At 44.1% G+C, this 21,806-nt stretch overlaps 2 protein-coding genes across 6 annotated transcripts in view; both read right to left on the bottom strand.

Moving 5' to 3' along the window:
• Window positions 1–10,835, bottom strand: part of GNAI3 (G protein subunit alpha i3) — a 45,215-nt gene extending 34,380 nt beyond the window's left edge. Inside the window, exon 1 of the mRNA XM_074262904.1 lies at window positions 9,884–10,835. Within this exon, the coding sequence (XP_074119005.1) occupies window positions 9,884–10,001 (118 nt within the window). The 5' untranslated portion in view covers window positions 10,002–10,835. The remainder of the gene's footprint in view (window positions 1–9,883) is intronic.
• Window positions 10,836–14,071: 3,236 nt separating this feature from the next.
• Window positions 14,072–21,806, bottom strand: part of GPR61 (G protein-coupled receptor 61) — a 77,459-nt gene continuing 69,724 nt past the window's right edge. Inside the window, exons 1-4 of one of the 5 annotated variants that reach the window (XM_074262911.1) lie at window positions 19,890–20,162; window positions 16,526–17,275; window positions 14,769–14,833; window positions 14,072–14,609 (exon numbers count right to left, since the gene is read on the bottom strand). In XM_074262911.1, coding sequence (XP_074119012.1) covers window positions 14,804–14,833; window positions 16,526–16,978 — 483 coding nt within the window. In that variant the 5' untranslated portion in view covers window positions 16,979–17,275; window positions 19,890–20,162 and the 3' untranslated portion in view covers window positions 14,072–14,609; window positions 14,769–14,803. The other 4 variants (XM_074262910.1, XM_074262913.1, XM_074262912.1 and 1 more) reach the window with 4 other exon arrangements.

Raw genomic sequence — 21,806 nt, 5'->3', positions numbered from 1 at the left:
TTACTATATCATGTGTAACTAATCTATTCCACTGATCTACCATTCTCTTTCTTAGCCAGTACTAAATGGCTTTGATGATTTCTGCTTTATAATATAATTTGAAGTTTGGTACTGTTAAGCCAGCCACTATCCTTTATAACTTTTTTTTCGTTAATTCCCTTAATATTCTTGACTTTTATTCTTCCATATGAATTTTATTATTTTTTCTAGTTCTACAAAATAATTTTTTGGCAGTTTGGTATGATACTGAAAAATAGAATTTAGGCAGAATTATCTTTTTTATTATATTAAATTCAATACTAATAACTATACTCTTTGACAATACTGAATATTTAAAAATTTTAAGGATCTGTAATTTAAATCAAACTACTGCAACATAATGAAAGGTATGCTGGACTTCAACTCAGGAGAGGCCTGGACTGGACGACTTCTGCCTTATAACAAAGATATATTGCCTTTGACAAATCCCTTAACCTCCTCAGGCCATGATTTCCTAATTTGTGAAATCAAGATGATAATACCTGTAGTTCCTACATCACAGGGTTACTATAAGGAGCAAATAAGGTAAAACAAAGCCCTATGTGAATGTGCACTCTTTTTGTTATTCCCTCTACTAACAACCTCTCTATAATTTTGGAAATGGCCTTAGTTTCAATGACCAAACAAGAAAAAACAAATAAGCCATCATTCCATAAGCAATCCTCTTAAAACAGATTGGTTGTCAAGCAACAAGAACACGGTTAATCTAGAACACATTCAAAGTTTTCCAGTATGGTAGTACCAGCCAAAGCTTCAAAGAATACCTGTACACTATGTCGAGATACCATTAGAGTATAACTTTAGTGGAATGACAAAATTGAATACTAAATAGCAATTGTCTTTTTGAAAAAATATTAAATTATTAATGCCATCTGTATGTTTGTCTAATAAATTGACTTAAGAGCTGCTAATTAACTTAGTGAATTATTTCTATAAATGTATCCAGCTTTCTTATGTAATACCGTGCTAATTATTCAGACCATTCTACATTTCTTAGTCTCACTATCTCCAAAGCATACATTTATCAAATAAAGTCTTGTGACCTGCAAAGTTTATTCAGGATGGGTGTGTGTGTGTGTGTGTGTGTGTGTGTGTGTGTGCGTGTGTGCGTGTGTGTGTGTGTGTGTGTGTGTGTGTAAATATCAGATAAGACAAATTAAAAGATGTGATGTTTTAGTGTCTAATTTTAGGGACTCTTTTGATATATCTTTCTTGAATATCTCGTCAATTAATGTTACTAATATAAAGAAGTATTAAACGCTGGTATGGCATAATGAAAAAAAAGGGGTTCCCCAATACAGCCTTCTGTTCCCAGCAGAAGCTCTAGCAGCATTCCCTCCCAGCTTTAGGAGCCTAGCACAATGAAAATGATCTACATAATACTCAAAGAAGCTCTCCACACCTAGAGATTAAACTAATATTTAAAATAATTATTAATATTAAAATTAAATTAAATTAAAAAATTATTAATATTAAAATAATATTTCTTTTATTACCACCTTAGGCATTTAGAACAAAACAGATGAGGCTCACTCCAGCCTGTATAGGGTAGGTTTTGCTTATACAAAGGGCAAAAAAATCCATTTTGATTTTATGTATATTATGTGAGAACACTGGAGGGTCTGATTGGTCTATGTGCACGCTAACCTGGTGAACTTGTCCAAGTAACACCAAATTTTAAGTTATAATGACATAAAATTTTAAAAAATAAAACAATTTTCATTTTTAAAAATATGAATTCATATAAAAACTCAAATCAGAGGTTTTAGTTAACTTTGCCTGATTTTAGAAGCACATAATGCATCTATATTTTACAAAATGCTGTTCCATATTATTATGCTATGAAGAAAGTAGTACAAGTAGTACGTGCGTGTTATAATTAAGGCCCCTAAGATTACAAGAGGTTAGAAACTTGCCCAAGATCTCTGAGATGAAATTTGATTTGAATCCTTATAGATTCCATATATAGTGCCTTTTCAATGAAATGCCTCTTTTTGAACGAGAGTACACTGTACTCCAAAGGAACAGACTAAGACAGAATGGAAGACAGCAGAGTGCAACCAGTACAGCACCAAGATAAATCTTGTCTCTATTGCAAACTTCAAGGCAAAGAGGTATGGTGGGAAACATTTGGGTAAGGATTAAAGGACAAAACACTAGTTTTATAATGGCAGCTATTGGGGAATGGTGAAATAAAATGTGATAAACTTATGTTCATTTAATTTTGTGTCAAAAACAGAAATAGCATTTATATGGCATTTTAAAAATGTCTCATTTGATCCTTAGAACAACCCTGGAAGAGGGATGCTTTTAGTATCCTTATTTTACAGAGGAAACCGAGGCAGGCAGGTTAAACCTAGGGTCATACAGCTAGTAGTGTCTAAAGACTCGAACTCAGGTCTTTCTGACTATTCTTATCCACTAAGAGGAAAGTGAAAAAATCTTTATGAACTAATGAGTGTAAAGTGTACAGAGCTAAAAGAACCATTTATATAATAACATTACGGAGAAAAACAACTCTAAAAGGATTTAAAACCCTATCAAGGCAGTGATAAACTATGAGTTCAAAAGAATGATGAAACACTGTTCCTGACAGAGAGGTAATGAACTAAAAGATAGTCAAACATTTTCTGAAGCTCAAGTGGGAATTTATTTTGCTGGATCATGTATACTGAGGGATGGGAGAGGGGTATGTTTGTGTGTGTACACTTAAAAAAAAAATATATATATATATATATATATATATATATATATATATATATATATATATATATCTGTTAATTGGGGCAACTAGGTGGTACAGTGGATAGAGCACCAGCCCTTTAGTCAGGAGGACCTGAGTTCAAATATGGTCTCAGTCCCCCCCCTCGCTGTGTGACCGTGAGGCAAGTCACTTGATCCCAATTGCCTCAGCAAAAAAACAAACAACAAAAAAAACCCACAAATGTAATGAAAATTATCTGTTAATTGAAGAGTAAAAATAACAAACTTTAAAAAAAAATGATGATGAGACTATATTAGAGACCATCCAACCTAGAGGTCATTATGACCCAGCTCAATAACTGATAGGAGATACATCAGCAATCCTGCTGGAGGTGTCTGCTAAAACTGGAGTAAATAATAAATGTTTTGCTTTTCTTGATGCTCTTTCCAAAGAAGAAAAAAAGAGATCTTTCAAGAAAGATATGTCAAAAGGGTCCCCTAATTGGACACCAAGACATCACATCTTTTAATTTGTCTTATCTAATATTTATGCACGCTTGCAAACACACACACACACACACACACACACACACACACACACACACACACACACCCCTCCATCCTGAATAAACTTCACAGGTCACAAGACTATTTGATAAATGTATGCTTTGGAAGTAGTGAGACTAACAAATGTAGAATGGTCTGCTTAATAAAAGGTATCACTAAAAAGTAATATTTTTTATGTTTATCATTGTTTTCATGTGGTCTCATCACTAGAATTCAAGCTCTTTGAGGTCAGGGATCAAGTTATTTCTTTTATTTTGTATTCCTAGGCACAGTACCCACCAGATACTGTTAAACCAATGTTGTGGACTGACTGTTTCAAGAAGCAGAAGCAACAGGTTAATGAGGAAAAATAAAAGTGTTTATTAAGATCCTGTAAAAACATAATAAAGGCTTAATACAAAAATGATTAACAGAATGTGAAACCCAAAATAAATGATGAGACAGTGAAGGTTCACAGCAGATTAGACTATGGTCCCCAAAACCAGGATGGTTTAGGTGACTCTAACTAAAACCCAAGATATTTAAAGAACTGTTGAGAGTGACTATTTCTTATTTGTGATTCATTTCACTAACCAGCATTTTTTAAGTCTTTACTATGTTCCAGGCACCATGCTAGACACTGAGGACACAAAACCAAGTGAAACTGATATAACCCTTGCAAGTGCTTACATTCTAACAGAGGGAAGAACATGTACACCTTCACCTACACACATTTGTACACAGACAAAATTAATAAAACACAATAGCAGCAGTAAAGTCTTCATGTCATGGGTAGTGTCTGAGCTGAATGTTGAAGGAAAACAGGGATTTCAAGAAGTGGAGGTTGGGAAAGAAGGATGTCCCAGGAATGGGAGCTAACCATGAAAAGATATGGAAAAGGAGGTGATTGCCATGTATGCAGACCACCAGCAGGCCAATGATCTCTGAAAACCTGTGAGCAGGAGAAGTACCAAGGGGCAGAAAGCATAAACCATCCAATTTTCAAAAAGAAGAACTCACAACTGTCTTGAATTATAACTTGTGAGCCTAAAGTTGGTTCCAGATAAAATTCTTAAGCAGATGAGACAACCTGTGAATCCTTAGAAAGAGATGATTCTAGAATCATAAGACTTAGAGCTGGAAGAAATATCATCTAATTCAACACCAACATTTTACAGATCAGGAAACAGAATCAGAGAAGCTACGTGTCTTGCTTATACTTAGAAGTAGTAGTAAATACCAGGTCAAGGACTTGAACCTACATCTTTGAATTGAAGTCAATGATCTTTCCATTATACAATGTAGCTTCCCAACTTAGATTTAATGATAACAAGTCAAGTCAACCTAATCTAATTTCTTTATTTAACAGGGTTACTAGATTCATGAATTAGGGGAATGCAGATATGAACACATGGCATTTGACAGTTTATACTATTATTCTTACTGATAAAATGGAAAAGCATAGGACCAATGTTAACCTGGAAAGTCACAGGATTTGTTCAACTTTTTTTTTTTTTAAATCACCATTCTAAATGAAGGGAGTTATATGTGGGTGGGTATGGGAATGGGAGTTGTATACATACACACAAGTTTTATCAAATTTGCAGAAGAAACATAACTGAGAGAACAATATACTGCATAGCTGAATTAGTATTCAAAAAGAGTTTGACAGATTTAAATGCTGGGGTAGAGCCAATAATATGAAATATAATTGAGATAAATGTAAACTCCTGCACCTGGGTTGATTAAAAAAAAAAAAAAAAAAATCACCCAAAGAAAGGGAAGGAGTGTTCTTAGAACATAATATGTAAGAATAAGATGGAGATATTTAATAGGTTTAACATAAGTCTGTAGTGTGTTATTAATAGTCCTCCAAAATAATATTGATCAAATCAAGTCTAGGGTGCTGTTTTAGAGTAGTGTAATCAGGATGATTAGGTGACTCAAAACCATTCATTAAAGATCAGCTGTAGAAAATGGAAATGTTTAGCCTAAAGGAAAAAAAAAAAAAAAAAAAAAAGGCTTAAGAGGAAAAATAAGTCTTCAAATATCTAAAAGACTTCTAGATGAAAAAATTTATTTTTGTTCTGCTAGGTCCCCAAAAGCAGAACTAGGAACCATAAACAGAAGTTAGGATTTTCAGTTCAATCTAAGAAAAAATGTTCTAAATTATAGACACTAATAAACTGGAAGGGACTTCCTCAGGGAATAGTTAGTGTTCTATGACTAGAAATCTTCCAGAAGTTGTGGAAAGGTAGTATGGCATAATAGGTAGAACACTGGCTTTCTTGTCAAGACCACCTGGGTTCTAAGTTTATGTCTAGTACTAACTGCATAACCATGGGCAATTCTTTTAACCTCCTCTCTGCCTCATTTTCTTGATCTGTAAAATAGAAATAATATTAGTTGCACATACCAGTAGAACTTCCCTCACAGGGGTTTTGGAAAATTCAACTGGGATAATATAAGTAAAACACTCTTTGACTACTTTAAAATGTTATATTAGTCATTACCGTCATCATCATCATCATTATTGCATTATTATTGCAGATTAGACATGTCGTAGAAGCATTCATGATTCAATAAGGATTGAACTGAGGTCCAGTTTATAGAATTCTATCATTAATATGGTGATCAAGTATGAAAGTCTTTTTCATAGTTTGATCTATAAACACTAAAAATTAGACTATGAGGTCAATGTCCAACGTCAGCTGGCCAATGAACTATATATAGTCTACCCACCAGTTGTTTAAAAAAAAAAGGGGGGGGGGGGGAAGGAGTGAATAATACTTAAATAGTTTTAGGATTAAATCTGAGATTCAGATAGTCAAAGTTTAAGATTAGGATCCAATACTTATTTTTAGCACTACAAAATAGTGTAGCGTATGAACATAAGTAAATTTGGATAATACACAATGTTACAGTTTTAAGACTTTAATAGGTGTTAACGTTCCCCATAGACATCTCATTTCAGACAGTTTTTTTTACACTTGGTCTAAGTAACCATTACTTTATCATTCAGTCTGAATAACTAACTGCATAAAGGAATGGAGATGAGAAAAAGAAATGTTTTAATTGGATTAAGGTTTTCATAGATTCATAGATCTTAGCCACAGCTTAAGATATGGACTTATAAAAAGAAGCACACAGGAGGTAAATGACCCAGTACAGAGACTAAGAAATGAACATGGGTATCTGGGAGAAAGAGTTTTTTAAAGTCCACCCCAGAGATTACAGATGTTTTAAGAGAATACTCATGGCTAACTGCAACAGAAATAGCAATAGCCAAAGCAACAATAAAACAACAAGAATTCCTTGATCTCAAACTTTTTAAATAGGAGACAGTTCCCTGTCCCTCAGACTGTGGGAGGGACAGACTATAGTAAAAACAAAAACTCACACTCGATTCTCCGCCCCTCAGCCCATTTACCATAACCAGGAGGGCTGCATCTGGTCCATGGGCCGTGGTTTGAGAACCCCTGGTCTAGCCTTCTGGAGTACAAAAGAAACTTTTCATTGGTGTTTCTGAACCAAGACTTGTAGAAAAGAAAAATTAAAAAAAAGAAAAGTAGGATCACATGACCCTAGTGACTAATAGAAGTGCAAGAGATTGAGCCATAACATGATAGAGCAATTTACACTTTTCCTCTACTACTGAGCAGGTGCAATGGGAAAGAAGCTGATTTAATTTGACTTTCCTTTCTTTTTGTGGGGGAGGAGAGAAGAAGGGAGAAGTTAGGTTAAGGCATGACTGGCTCTAGACCACTAATGGCCTCAACTCATGGATAAGCACATAGAGTCTGACCTGCTCTATTTCCAATATGGGTCAGTTTTTCCCCAGACTGCTAGCTCCACCCCACCACTCTCCCCAGGATACACCATATCAATGCCAGACTTTTTGCAGACAACAGAAGAGTTTTAGCCCTACTATTGCTCAGAACTCCTGAGCTCAAGTGATCCACCAGCTATATAGCCTCTCAAGTCTCCCAACAAGATTAAGAGTCACGTCCTATTATTCATGATAGGTGTTGACTTGAGGGGTAACTTCAAATGTAAAATTCTCTTTTGGGACTAGAGATCTTTGGAGATCTGTACAGGTTCTTTGGGGACAGGGGGGAGAGGTAAATGAGCTTTTTTCCAGGATGTCTCAACCATACAGTTGTGTCTAGAGCCCCCCTGAAGGAAGATAGGATTTAATAAAGAGAAGGAGGACTACATCTTGGATTTCTTTGAATCCTATGTGTTTTTAAGTACTTCTGGAGAACAAAATAAAGACTGTTCTATATTTTATGTGGTTTTCTTCAATAGTTGCATTGGAGTTGAGGGAACTTTTATTCACACATACAGAGACCTTAACATGAACTATATTCTGCTCTAATTCCGAAGGACAAAGCAGAGTGGGGAAAAATATAGTCAAATTCTAAGGTGAACAGAATAATCTCAGAATGAGTATGTGATTCAAAAGGTGATTTATGAGAACCTCCAGACTGAACTCAGTTGCATAAATTCAAAGTGTGGAATAATATATCCTAGGTTGTACCTAGGATATTGTACATGAAAACAAGCACAGTTGGGGAACATGGCAAATGTTCTAATACACCTATGCTTCTACCCTATACTGAATTCTCTAAAGTTATTTTACAACATCGTGAGATTTATGTAATTTCCTTTGAAGTGATTACTCCATTCTTCAGGAGTAATTCAGTTTCAAAAAAAAGGGGGAGGAAGGAAGCTATTCCAAACCTTCAAATGTTTTTATTCCTCTCTAATGAACCTGTAGAAACAAAAATATCAAATTAATGTCGTCCGATATACTGGAACCCTAAATGCCAATTTACTCTAGATGATGATTAGAATTTTTGATACCAAAATACTTCAAAAGTTCAAAGACGATCTTGCTGAGTGAAAAACATACCTGCCTTCAAAGAAATACCACTACAACCAAATTTCAGATGTCAGGACCGTTAATGTGAGGCCTTGTTTTAAGGCTCTCAGAAAAGATAAGAGAACCAGTCCTCCAAAAGTTTGTTACTCTTTAAAGAAAAAAAAAGTCCCTGTGCAGTAAGAACTTTGGTTTTGCACACATATATTGTAGTATGAGACTGCCTGCCATCTAGGGGAGGGGGTGGAGGGAGGGAGGGAGGGAAAAGTTGGAACAGAAGGGAGTGCAAGGGACAATGTTGAAAAAAATTACTTATGCATATGTACCGCCAAAAAAAAAAAAGTTATAATTATAAAATTAATTTTTAAAAAAAGTTAAAAAAAAGAAAGAAAAGAAAAAAATCCATCACTTTATAGTTGATTTCAAAGTTTATGCCAACTGAGATGACTGATTTATGTAAATTATCCTTTTCTTTCAGTTCAACTCCCTCTAAGAGAAACGCTATCTCCTGATCACTCCTTGGCGCTTATTCAGCCATCCTCCTCTCCTCTATAATTCAAAACGGGGAAAGAAGAAGTTGCCTGACTGAAAGTTTAGGCTCCGTTTACTTCTGCAGCAATAGCCTCCCCCGTACAGAAGCAGCGGCCTCTCGATACTTTCTACCTGCAGAGTCCCGGCCGCAGCCAGGCCGGCAGGGATCTCTCCTTCCCACCCAAGCAGGTCCTCTCTTTTTCAGATTGCTCTTCACCTGGCTCTCTAACGCTAAAGTCTATTCTCCAGACGCCGAAGCAAGATAAAGAGAGCGCGCCCGAGGCCGGGAACCAGCCGGGTTTAAATTCTAAGGGACTGAACTTGGAGGCTCAGGAGCCTCCTCTGCAAAAAGCAGCGGGCGAGAGCGTGCGCCCCACTAGGCTGTAGCGAAACTCGAAGGGGGTTTTGTGCCACACACAACACAAAGACCACAAGCTTCCTTTACCCATATTGGGGGGGGGGGCGATAACAAAAACCTTTCTCGCGTCTGGTCACTTGTGTGTCAGGGCCTCCTTCTATGCGTAAAGTGTTTCGCAAGTTTTGGAGGAGGGGTCGGAAAGTATTTATCGGCTCCTCCTGCGCTAAGTGCTGGAGAGACCAAAAAAAAAGGCAAAAATGGTGCTCTTGTTCCTAGGGAGCTATTGGGGGAAATTGACAAATCTATGAGCCTCGCTGAGCTATTGTAATTATGATTACTACTAGTGCCGTTAGAGAGATTGCTCCGGTAAGACAGCCGTATCCCCCCAGCCTCCGCACACAACTTGGCCCCGGTCGGGAGCCACTACCATCCCTACCTGGACTTCGTAGGCCACTGCCCAGCCTGGGCACTTACCTGGGCAGCCTGCTCCGCCCCTCCCCCACGCCGAAAGGGCTAACTTGGGCCCCCAGCCCCACCCTCCCCACCGCTCGCTCACCGGGATGGACACACACACACACACACACACGGACGGACACACGGACACACACACACACACACACACACACACACACACACACACACGGACGGACACACGGACACACACACACACACACACACACACACACACACGCACACACACCCCGGCCACGCCCTCCCAGCCCCTGCACACACCCCTCCGGGCACGCCCTCCCAGGCTCGCAGACTCCCGCACCCCCCGTTTCGGCCCCGCGACCTCCGTCCGACCCCCCGCGGAGCCTCCTCACCGAGCAGCAGCAGCTTCACCTCCTTGGCCGCCTTCTCGCCGTCCTCCCGCAGGTTGCGGTCGATCATCTTGCTCCGCTCCACCGCCGCCTTGTCCTCGGCGCTCAGCGTGCAGCCCATGGCGGCGGTGGGAGAGGGGGCCGGGCCCGGGGTCACTCACACAGCACGGAGACCGCGGCTCCGGCTCCTGGGGATGCAGCTGCGGCGGCGGCGGCGGCGGTTACTCTCGCTGGGCGGAGGCCCGTCCGTCACCTTCCGTAGCGCCCGGGGAACCGGATATCCGGCAGTGACGACACTTCCGGCGACGCCCCGTGGCCGTTACCGTTCGAACCAGGCTCTCGGAAGGAGGAAGGGAAGGGAAGGGAAGTCCCGGCAAGGGAGCGGCTTGCCCTAACCTGGCGGGGGCTCTGAGGAAGAGCGCGGTAACGAACCCCAAATTCTTTCGTCATCATCCATTCGGCCCTCCTACCCCAGCGAGTCCCAGGCTCGCCCAGCCCGAGCCTCTCGGCCAATCCCCTCGCTTTACAGACGGGGAAACTGAGGCCCACAGACGTGGAGACTAGAACTGGAACCCCGAAACCCGATCCTACCTGTCAGGGAATGCCCGGATGTCATCTCAGAGACGATGCCTTCCCACCCCGCGAGTCCCAAGGGAAACGTGGCGGGATCTGAAGTACGAGACCAGATCCCGGCATCGAGACTCGCGGGCAGTCACTGCAGCTAAGCAGAGCCGCCTCTGAGGACGCTCCTGGGTCTCGCTTTCAGAATGAGAAAACACGGGAAACTAAACCAGCTCCTCGAGTCTGCAGTCAGTGCTCCCTCCACCGTAGCACATTACTGCTTCTGTGGCTGGGGACACCTGTGAGCCTTCTAATGCCTCACAGGAGTCTTAAGAAGCTCCCAAGAGCATCCATTTGTGAAAATAAATATAAACGCAATTATAGAGATGTAGACATATATAGCACGATATGCACATAGTGCTATATCTCTTGTATTATATTGTATGTAACGGGTACATATAGTGCACTTATTATAAACCGTGTTTCCAAACCTTAAAGCACTACATTACAAATTCTCTTTCCTCGTCCAAGGTCACATGCGGAGGGTTCTTGCCATGAACCATCCTTCCTTCCCAGCCCTTGCAGCCCTGCATCAAATCTTCTTTCTCTCAGCCAGGGAAGGTCCTGGTTCTTTGCCCAGGAAAAGGGGTCGCTTTGGAAGGCGGTCAGATCACAAGCGTGGGGGGACAAGTCCAAGCCCCTGCCCCAGCTCCCACTGCTCACAGCAGCACCGGCAGGACCTTGAGTCCAGTGCTGTTTTTATTATTCCATAATGTCTTGCATCCTCATTTATTGGACTTATGTGCTTTGTGCTATGAGTAGTTCCACTGAAGTAATCTGATAGTCTCTTCACTGAAGTTCTAGACTTCCTTAATGCTGCCATCTCAGTGCTAAAAACTCCGGGTGCACAAGCAGAACTTCGCCAAGGCCCTTACGCATTGAGCCATTGATTTTGCTGTCACTAACACATTAAGATATGCCAGTTTCAACACCCTGAGAAGGTGGATTCCTTCAGTAATTCGTAGAACCACCAGAGACACAGCCTCATCTATTCTCATTGTTACCCAGCAGACAATTGTACCAACTTCTCCACATTCAAACAGATTTCCTTTCATTCCTAAATGGTCTTCATGCTAGGAAGGGCTGGTCCAGGTAAATGGGGGGGAGGGGGAGGAAGAGAGTTGATTATAAGGCATTTGCATTGGATAGAGAATTATTTTTGGTTGAAATCTATGAGAACACTGTGAAAGTAGAAAAAGAGATCACGCAGCAAGAATCACCCTTCTCGGTCACCTCTCCTTTGGCAAGCTATTGTGATGAGAAGGTTCAGGGATTGAGGCAGGAGTATCCTCCCTCATTAATTAATAGGATCATTAATTGATAATCTTGGTGACAGGAAAATAGAATTGTATTGACATTTAGTAAGCACTTACTGTATGCAAGGCACTGAGACGGACAGCTGAGAGGAATCTCAAGACAACACATTGGTCCTTCATCTTCATGGGTCAGTCTACGTAGCAAACTAATCTGTGCTTCCCTACGGCAGTGTGATGCATGTACACTGGAAGAGCACTAGGCCTCAAACATTTGGGTTCATACGCTGTCTCTGCCAACTGCTACTTGTGTGACCTTGGAGAAATTTCTGAAACTCATTTTCCTCAATTGTAAGAAAACGAAGGACTTGGGTGATAGGTGAGATGGCCGATGAGGACCCTTCCAGCCCCAGGTCTTTGATCTTGCGTGCTCTTCTTATAGCATAGCACCAATAATAATGCCTCATATACTTTCATCTTATCACTTTTGACTCATAATTAATCTATAAAGATAGGAATTATAATCTCCATTTTTTGAAGATAAAAATAACTGAGGATTTGAGTAATTAAGTTTCCTGAGGCCAATGACAATAAATGGCAGAGCCAAGACTAGAACTCAGATATTGCATCTAGTTGAGTGTTCATAAAACTCCACTGCTACCCAGCGCCATTGGGACTGTGGTATGAGGTGTCTTAGCCTGAAAAGTTAGAGAAATCCTCACACTTAAAAAGAAGTTCCTGATAAATGTGAAAAAACAAAGGTTGGCTGAGATCACCAATCAAGTGGGCAAGATTGGTTAGCAAAATGGCTGACGGGCACCGGGGCAGGGGCGAAGGCCGCTTTCTATTTCTATGTCTTACAGTGCCACCTGCTGGCTCTTTCTGGGAGCTACAAGCCAGCAGCTGTTGAGGAAGCTGCAATTGTTCCACATGGAGTAGAAAGGATATTCTACATCCACTCTTGTCATAGGAAGGAAGAAAAGACCATGGAATCCTCCTCCCTTTTTTATCAAGAGGCTGGATGTGGAGTAGGTGCTTAATCAATACTAGAGAGCCTGCTACTGTCTGGGAGTCATCTCCCATATTTCCTTTCTGCCAGGTTTATCTTTTGCACATTTACACTCAGCACAACCCTTAGAACTTATTATATGATACAGGAATGTGGATAAAAGAATCCAGGCCATTTCTTCAGCCTCTACTTAAATGTCTGGTGAGGGGGAACCTACTGGCAGGCAGGCCGTGTGCCTTTTAGAAAGTTTTTCCTAACATTAATTCTAGTCTTTAAACATCTCCTTGCTCCTGGTGCCGCCTTCTAGGGCTAAGCAGAACAAGTTAATCTCTTGTGCTGGACAACCCTTTATATGCACCTCATCTTCTCTCCAGAGCAGAGGACCTTCATCTACTCCATCGGAATCTTGTGGCATATTCTTGAGCCATTTCACTACCTTTGATCTATGACATTATGAACAGCATTAGTTCTTGTGCTTCCATGTTAAACTACTGACGGATATCTAGCATATGTCAACTAAAACTCCCAGACTTTTTTCACATAAACTGTTGCCTTTTTTTTTTAATACTCATAATTTTAAAATACTCATTAAAAGACCAGTTTTTTTATCCTTACTGTAAAACTTTGCATTCTGTTCTATTTAATTTTATCTTACTCAATTTGACCCATTGTTCTAGCCTGTTGAAATGTTCGGATCCTAACCATCATTCAGCTTGTTAGCCATTTTTAGCATTGTGTCATGAAAATTTCACAGGCATAACTTCTATGGATTCATTCAACTAATTAACAAAAACTTTGAACAGTACAGGGTCCAGGAAAGTTTCCTTGGACACATCAGTAGAAATCTCCCTGTTGTCATGGAATAATTAATTACTCTCTGATATGATTATTCAATCAAATTTTAATCTACCCAGCTGTAGTCTCATTTAGTCTAACCTCGCTCTATCTTGTCCAAAAGAAAAGCATGAGACTTACAAAGGCTTTGTTGAAATCTAATTATATCATGTACACAGCATTCTCTGATGTAGTTATCCTTTAAAAAAAAAAATAAAACCCTCCGTCATTCAGTACCTTGAGGACAGGGACTATATCTGTTCATTAATCTTTCTCCCAAATGTTTTCTATAGTTTTTCTATATACTCTTCTAATTTGTGAGTAAAACTGCCTGCTGACAGATAGATTAAATTGAACTTTAATTTCTTGGGACAATAATTATGCAACCTGAACCCTCTGTCCAAAAATACTCTAAGTATTCAATAAGTATGCATTATATTGAATTGATAAAATCATTGGTGGTTGCAACATAACTTTTTAAAAAAGAAAACATTTATTGGCTGCTCAAAGGGAAGAATGAGCTCACTTTCTCAGTTCACTGAATGAGCCAGAAATTTGGTCACATGCCGGCCCCTTCACTCTAGTACTGACGTGGCCCTGTGACCATGTTGAGATACTGTGGGCTCACCCTATCCACCAGTAAAATCAGGAAGAATGGAGTGCACAAGAGGCTATCGGTAGTTTTTCCTGTTCTCACTTATGTCTCCCTCTAAGATTTGGTAGGTTCATGCTCCGGCCACCAGTGGAGACCACCAAACACATTATTATTCAAGTCCCAGTTGGTTAACATCTGAGCCCAGTGTCCTCTCCCCCTGCCCAGGGCTCTTGGTAGGAGAGACACTTAAGTCTTTGTCAACTGAAGATGGTTCTGAGATTGATGGGCAGAGAACTGGCAATGCCAGTGTCTGGAAACCCCATTCTCCCCATGCCCCACCTTTGTCTCTTGTACCAGATTGTCCAGGGGGCTGGAGGTGGGTCACTGCCATGAGGAGGGAGATCAAAGAGGCCAGTCCTGGAAGGAAAAGATCATCAGTGTTACTGGTCAGGATGACCACCTGGCTACTATCCCTACAATTATTTTTTATCTATTTGTCCCCATTTTCACCAGTATCTCATTCCCAGCCTCCCAGTACCCCTGCCTTCTAACTCACCAGATCCCCAGTTTCCCCACCTAAAAGTTAAGGGTTGAGGCCATGCTGTGTTCTTTTAGTTAGTTAAACACCCATACTCTTTGCCCTAAGAAAGACAGGGACAACAAAAGGGTTGTTTTGGTGGGATAGAAGGGAAGGGAGCCAAGGAATTAGGAGGAATTAGGACCAGTGGAAGAGTAGCTATCCTGTTTGGGAGCCTCTTTTCTCTTATCCAAGAGGTTTAAGTTTTTCCAGCCTTATAACCTAAGAAATAGTTTCTAGAGTCCCCATTCCCCTGTGTGCTACTCCTCGCTGCCTCCTCCCAACCTTATACTTGTCTCTGGCTAGATTGAGTCTTGGAGGGGATAGCTTCGACTAGTCCTCTGAGGAAGTCTTAGATATCAAACCAAAAAATGTTAAAAACTGAAATAGAAACACACAGCTACAACTGTTTTTGACTTAATATGGAAATGAAAGGAGATCAGGGGCCATTCTTTCCCTCCCTTGGTGCTATTCTTGCTCTAGAAAATGCCACTAAAAATGAAACACCTCAGCCAGGCCCGAGTCACACTGGAGGAGATCTGGAGTTTCCCCAGTGGTAAGGCAGGAAGGGGAACTTCACAATAGAGGGGGTTTCCCTTTAGGTCTCTTTGCCCTTTCCACACACTACAACCACATCTAAGCACCTTCCTTGAGACCCCTAGCTTATTCACAGTGAAGCCCAAGGCTCCTCTCTCAGCTCTGCTTTCTCTCTGCTCCACAAAGCTGTAGGCACCGACCATATACAGGACCCATTACTGGCCACAGCTGGCTAAAAGAAGAATGTCCAGCAAAGCAGTCCTTGCTCTCATCCCCTACCCCCAGCCCCATCTCCCTTCAGGTACTCTGGGGTGCATCATGGTTCAGGCTGGGGTGAGAGAGTCGGATGGAGGTAGCCATCTGACACAGTGATGTCACTAGGAAGCTGCTGCTCCAAGAACTCAGAAGTCTCTTCGGCAATCTGGCCTGGGATTCGGAAGTCCACAGCTGGTGGTTCCTGCTTTGGGCTGACTGGGGTCTGAGGAGCCCAGGGCTCAGTGGCACAACCAGTCCCCTGAAGGAACTGCAGGAAGTTCTCCTCTATGGAGCCCTCCCGGCTGGGGAGCCTCAGCTCCTCCTCTGGGGACGGCTTGAAGAAGCAAACAAACTGCTTGCTGAGCTCCCCCCTGATCTGTCGGTTGAGGCAGCCATAGAAGAAAGGATTGGAAGTGAAACAGAAGTAGCCAATCCAGGTCACCACACTCTCTACCTGCTGAGGAGGAAGGGGCTGGGCACTGAGAGCAACATAAAGATGGAAGGAGAAATAGGGTAGCCAGCAAAGTAGGAACTGGCCGCCCACAGCCAGCAGGACCACAGCTGCCTTCCCCCCACCAAAGGTCCTATGGGGGGTGGTCCGTGGGGGCCCTGAGCTGGTCACCATGGTAGAACGGCTGCTGAGGGACTCAGATCGCCGGCGAGGAGTCTCCATCCACGTCGGCAAGGGCCCATGCTGCATGGCAGCCACCCGGGCCACACGGAACATACTGCAGTAGACCACAAGAATGAGGAGCAGGGGCAGCAGGAAATAAAGCACAGCAAAGACCACCACAAAGAGTTGGCAATAGGCACTGTGGCTCCACTGGAGGGAGCAGCCAGGAGGGAAAGCGGGGGGCTCACGCTCTGGTGAGGCCCTCCCCAACACCGGCACAGAGGCCATGGCCACCGCCTTCACCCACACACACACCAACACTGACGCCACCAGACCCAGGGTCATGCGCACCTCATAGCGCATGGGGTGCACCACGTAGTAGTAGCGCTCCACATTGATGGCGGAGACCGAGAGGATGGCCAAGCTGACGAAACAGACACTCAGGAACAGGTAGAGGCGGCAGGCGGTCTCCCCAAAGAGGGCATGGTCAAAGAGGGCCGAGCTGGAGAGCATGGCCAGCGGCATGAGCGTCAGGGCAGCCAGCAGGTCCACCAGGCAGAGGTGGAAGACAAAGACAAATTTGCGCAGGGCGGGCGTCTTGGCAATGACTGTCATCACAGCCGCATTACCTGCCACAGCCGTCAGGTCCAAGAGGAGCATGAAGAAGAGGGCCACGGACTCGGAGGCCACGTCCCGATGCCCGGCCTCTGGGCTGCCGTTGACCCCTGGGGGGCCCTGGGGCAGAGGGAGCAGACCCAGGGTAGAGGAGTTCCCTGAAGGCTGGGGGAGAGGGGAGGACTCCATGAGGCCAGAAGGGGACAACCGGGGCACCTCCTGTCATAGACTCATCAGCCATACTAGTCCAGTGAGCCCTGGGAACCCAGGCAGGAGAGACGGCAGGAACGGCATGCCCAGAGTCGAGTCTCCTTGGCTCCGTGGGGGGAGGCTTCTCCAGCAGTCTCCCACAGTGCTTTCATCGCCGGCCTTCTCGCTAAGTGGCACCCTCGTGACAGAGTCCTGGTCCGGGTCAGCCGGGGGCTCGGGGGAGCACGGGCTTCCACCTTTGCTGGTATCGCACGCAGCTCCAGGGTCTGGCAGAGCCTACAAAGAAACATGAGCCGTGAGTGACCATGAGCCCTGCCTGTCCTCACGCCAGGCCACCATGCAAACTCAGCCACCCTTCCTCTTCTCAGCCACACTCTTTTTTCACAAGGGCACGAAAAGCTTTGAGGGAGGACCGCAGAAGAAGAATGGGATAATCTCCTCTGTTTGGAAGGACAGCCCACGTCAGTGCTCCATGTTCATGGCTGCCTGTGGCCCTAATAAACCAGCCTTCCACCCCCAGGGCATCATTGGGAACATCCAACCTAAAAGCTCAGGGAAGGCCGGGTGTGCAGCAGGGGCTGTCTTTCTGCTTCCTCAGACCTCCTTGTCATGCAATGAGTATGGTATGGATCACTAATTTGGAGGTCTTTCTAAGAGTTCTTCAACTTTAAGACTGTTGCAGGCAGAAGAACTGAGCTTCCTGGTCCCCTGTTCCTTGCTTCATCACAAGGTGCAGTGGGAAAGGAAGCTGGTTTTTGGTGTAGCCAGTGACACTGCTGGTCTCAGAGTCCCTGCGGGGTAACTTGAGAAGGATCACAGGCCAATCTATAAAGAAAAGCATGATTGTCAACACGGGCAAATGATCATAATCGTCAAAGTATGTGGGTGATTATAAATGGTGGAGGAAAATATGGGGACGTTGAAACAGAAGAAAGTTTCTGTCTTGGTTTCCATTCTTCCTGATCCAATATAGGAGAAGTGAATTGATAAAATGTTTGATGTTTTTATATATCTTTATTCCTTCTATGCAATAGGCCTGTACTTTTCTCCCAAATTAGATTATACATCCTTGAGGGCAGATGCCATATCTGTGTGCCTCTTTTTTTTTAAATCCTCCAGCACCTAGTACAGAGCCTGGCATGTGCTTAATTGTTGGTTGTTTAGTGTGTCACTACTGGACTGTTATGCAGTTATAATAGATAATTTCATTGATATATTTTACATGTCCTTTTTCTGAAGTCAAAGCCTTATAAATTCAAAATATAAATTTAAGCAACTTAATATGCAAACTGAGCACAGGCTTCTGTTCAGTTGACAGACTATAAAGTCAAAATCCTAGTCAAACAGTCTAAAGGTCATTTTATTAAAAGCAGTAGCTTATGCCACGATAATTCTTTGCTTTCCTCATTTCCCCTTCATGTGGACATTCCCTGAATTCACCTTAGAAAAAATGGTAGGTACCAAAGTGCTGAGGGACACAAAGAAAAATGAGCAGAGTTCTTCCACTGAGGATTTCCTTGCTCCCAATCCAAGGTGGGCCATTAAAACTTTTTCTACCTAAAAATACCTGGTTGGTTATATGTCGGGAGTATTCCACAGAGCAGGGGGTGCTGAACCCCAGAATGCACTGACCACAAAGTTCACATCTCTGCTAAAACACTCACATTCAGCCTCTGCAAAGATAATCGAAGGTGATGAGACCAAGGGAAGGACAGTGGTAGGTCAGCCACCGAGCCCCGAAGTGGCTAATCACAGGCTTAAGGTGAAGCTCGGGATGGGGCAAAGGATCCTGAGGCAAAGGGTTGAGTGCTTTGGGCCTTCCTCTCCATAGCAGTCGGCGCCCCGGGAGTTGGGGCACAGAATTGGCAGCAGCCACACCGACAGCTGCTACCACCACCATTGTCCAACTTGATGATGGCAATGACCCTGTCTGGACAAATACCCTTGGAGTATTCAGGCTCAAACCAGAGCGCAGAAGGGGGGGGGGGGAAGGGGGAGCAACGACAAAGGGCACCAGCAGTGAGTGGGGCTCAGAAGAGCCCTGAGAGGCCTCCCTGGGGCCTACCCCTCTCCTTCCCAGGGCCCCAGCATCCTGGGGCTCCCAAGCTTCAGTGGTTCCTTGCCACCTGCTCAAGGCTTTCTGCACCTTCCTTTCACCTCTCTTCTCCCAGTAGGGAGGGGTTCACTCCCTGATGGATAGGAAAGGGGGTGGCCCCGGCTCAAAGGTCTGGTGAAGGGAGCTCCAGGGACCCTCCCCCTAACCGGTCCTGGGTAGTTGTGACTATCCACTGCCTTCAGTGGCCACTCCCAGCCCCCTGCCTGCAGACTCTTAGCGGCTTCCCCGGGGAGGGACCCCCCAGCCTTTCCCCAAGTTCTGCTTGTCCCAAGCACAAAGGTGGGCTTGCTGCTGACGTGCCGAGGCCCCGGGCTCCATGACACAGACACCTGCTCCCAGGTGGAGGCCGCTCATCCCAAGGACACTAGGAGTGCCTGTGCCTAGGCTGGGGGTGCCTGTGGGGTCTTCAAGGAACAGAGCTGTTCCATGGGCAGAGACGCCCATGCCCAAGCAGAGGTGCCCATTCAACCGGGCTTCCAGGGCCCAACCTAGGGTACAGACATCAATCTCTGGCAGATAGGAAAAGCTCACTACAAAATGCACAATGCTTCTGCTAGAAAGCAAGCAACATTCCATCCCTAAGATGCAAATGCTCTCATCCCTGGGAAAAATTTGCCAGCTGTCCAGCCGTGGAGTGCCCCACATACAAAAGACCCATCTCTGGGATACCTGGGTACCCATCCCCTAGCAACCGGACATCCTCCCCAGGGTGCACGGCAGCCTCCCTCCAAGGCCCCGGCTCGGCCCGGCTCCTGGCCTAGTCACGACTCCTACCTTTCCCGAGAAGCTTTCTGGTTCCCTGGTACCAGCCCCACTCAGCTGATGCTCCTCTCTGCCTGCCGGGGCTCAGAACCACTGCAGTGAGGGGTGAGAGGCAGCAGGCAGGGAAGAAGCAGAGAAGGCTTCTGGGTCCTAAGGACCTCCTGCTTCCTGCCCCAGCCCTTCAGACGTCGAGGGGCGGGCAGGGACCCGGAGGTGGCCCAAACCTAGAATGGAGGAGGGTGGGACAAGGCGAGGCCTTTCCCCACTTTTCTTCCTGGGGAATGAAGCTAACTCCACAGAGCATAGAGCAGCCCTAGGCAAAACCTAGGCTTAGGTGTGCAAGTGGTTGGGGACCCTAGTGCCTTTTCCAAGACTCTGCTTCCAGAGAAGTCCTTGGTAAAGAATACCCCTGAAAAGGTCATGTATCCCTTAAGGGGATACCCCACTTTCAAACAGGGGATGACCTCTACCAACCAATGGCGAGGCAGTCTCCGGGCCCAGAGAGGCCTGCTCTGGGATTAGCTACTCCCCCTCTTGCGCCCACACTTGGAAAAGGACAAAAAAGGCTCATTACAGAAATGATGAATTATCCTGCTGGCACCCTCTGCAAAGGGAGGTCCCAGGAAGGGCCTAACCAAGCCTGTCTCCTCTCCTACACCCAATTGTAGGGAAGGAAAACCTCCCCAGCCAGGTTAGCACCCCTGCCTTAGAGTAAGTAGCCATCACCATCAATGAGTGGGGACCCCCAGACTGAGAGAAGGGAGCTGGATCCAGTGGGCCCATGGGTCCAATGCTTTCTCCAAGGCCCCTAGGGTTATTTTTGCCATCAACCTGCCTCTTCTCTAAACCAGCCCCTAGCCCTACCCTACACGCTTCCCCGCTTCTCTTTTCCAGAAATGTCTCTGTGTAGTTTGGGTCCCAAAGAGCAAGTCTCCTAGCATCTTCCAGTCAGTTACCTCAGAGACGGGAAACCAATCAGATCTCTGCTTGAGAAAATGTCCCTCCCGTAAACTCAGGATTCTCTGCCACCTTGCCAGACTGTCCCTGTACGGGGGTCCCAAGAGGGAAAGAGCTTGGTGAAACTCCCCCATATCAAGTCTAAAGGCCACCTTTCCGAAGGACATCGCCGATCCCCAGCAAGAACAGCATTTCTGTGACCTAAAAACCATTGTGCCCGAGGCCCCAGAAGAGACGGAGAAGTATCCTGCCGACTGAACCCCACTTAACTGGCCTCCATTTCCCTAGGCCAAAGGGCTGGATTGGCTCAGGTTAGACCATGGGCATTCTCTTATGGCAATTAAATGATAAAGCCCTGCTGTTTTAAAAATTACCAGCCTACCTATCTGATACTTTAGTGAAAATCCCTTCAAAGTACCCAGATCACTGCTATAGATGCAGGGGGCTCATGTTCTCATCTGGAAAATAAGATTGGATTAGATGGTCTCTAAAGTCCCTTTTCTCTAAAAAATCTTTGTGATTCCTAAGCCTGACCTATGATGAGGTACAACTACATTGTGCATAAGGGGCAGTCTGTAGACATATGCTGTGTCCTTAGAAATTGATAGTTTTAAATAGGCCCATTGTTACAGATACCCTGAGAAACGGTAAAATAAAAATGTTAAACCAACAAATGCAGAATTTGCTTATTTTCTTATAGTGTCCCAAAGTCTTAGGACAGCTTTAAGTTCTATTGGCTTAAAAGCTTTGAAGACATCCCTTATATTGCAGAGATTGAGCGGTTAATGGGTAATTATGTTAGAGGTATAATGAGAGGTAATGGGTAATTATTTTTAAATATTGGCACAAACAGTCCAATTTTAGCCAAATTCTTAGAATTCATGTGGGAGCAGATTTTATCTATATTTACATGGAAGTTTGGAGGGAAGGAATGGTCATGGAACCCAATTCATCAGGGAATTAAACCTCATC

This window comes from Sminthopsis crassicaudata, chromosome 4 (assembly GCF_048593235.1).
Source record: "Sminthopsis crassicaudata isolate SCR6 chromosome 4, ASM4859323v1, whole genome shotgun sequence".
Classification (NCBI taxonomy): domain Eukaryota; kingdom Metazoa; phylum Chordata; class Mammalia; order Dasyuromorphia; family Dasyuridae; genus Sminthopsis; species Sminthopsis crassicaudata.
This window is presented reverse-complemented; position numbering and strand designations above follow the sequence as displayed.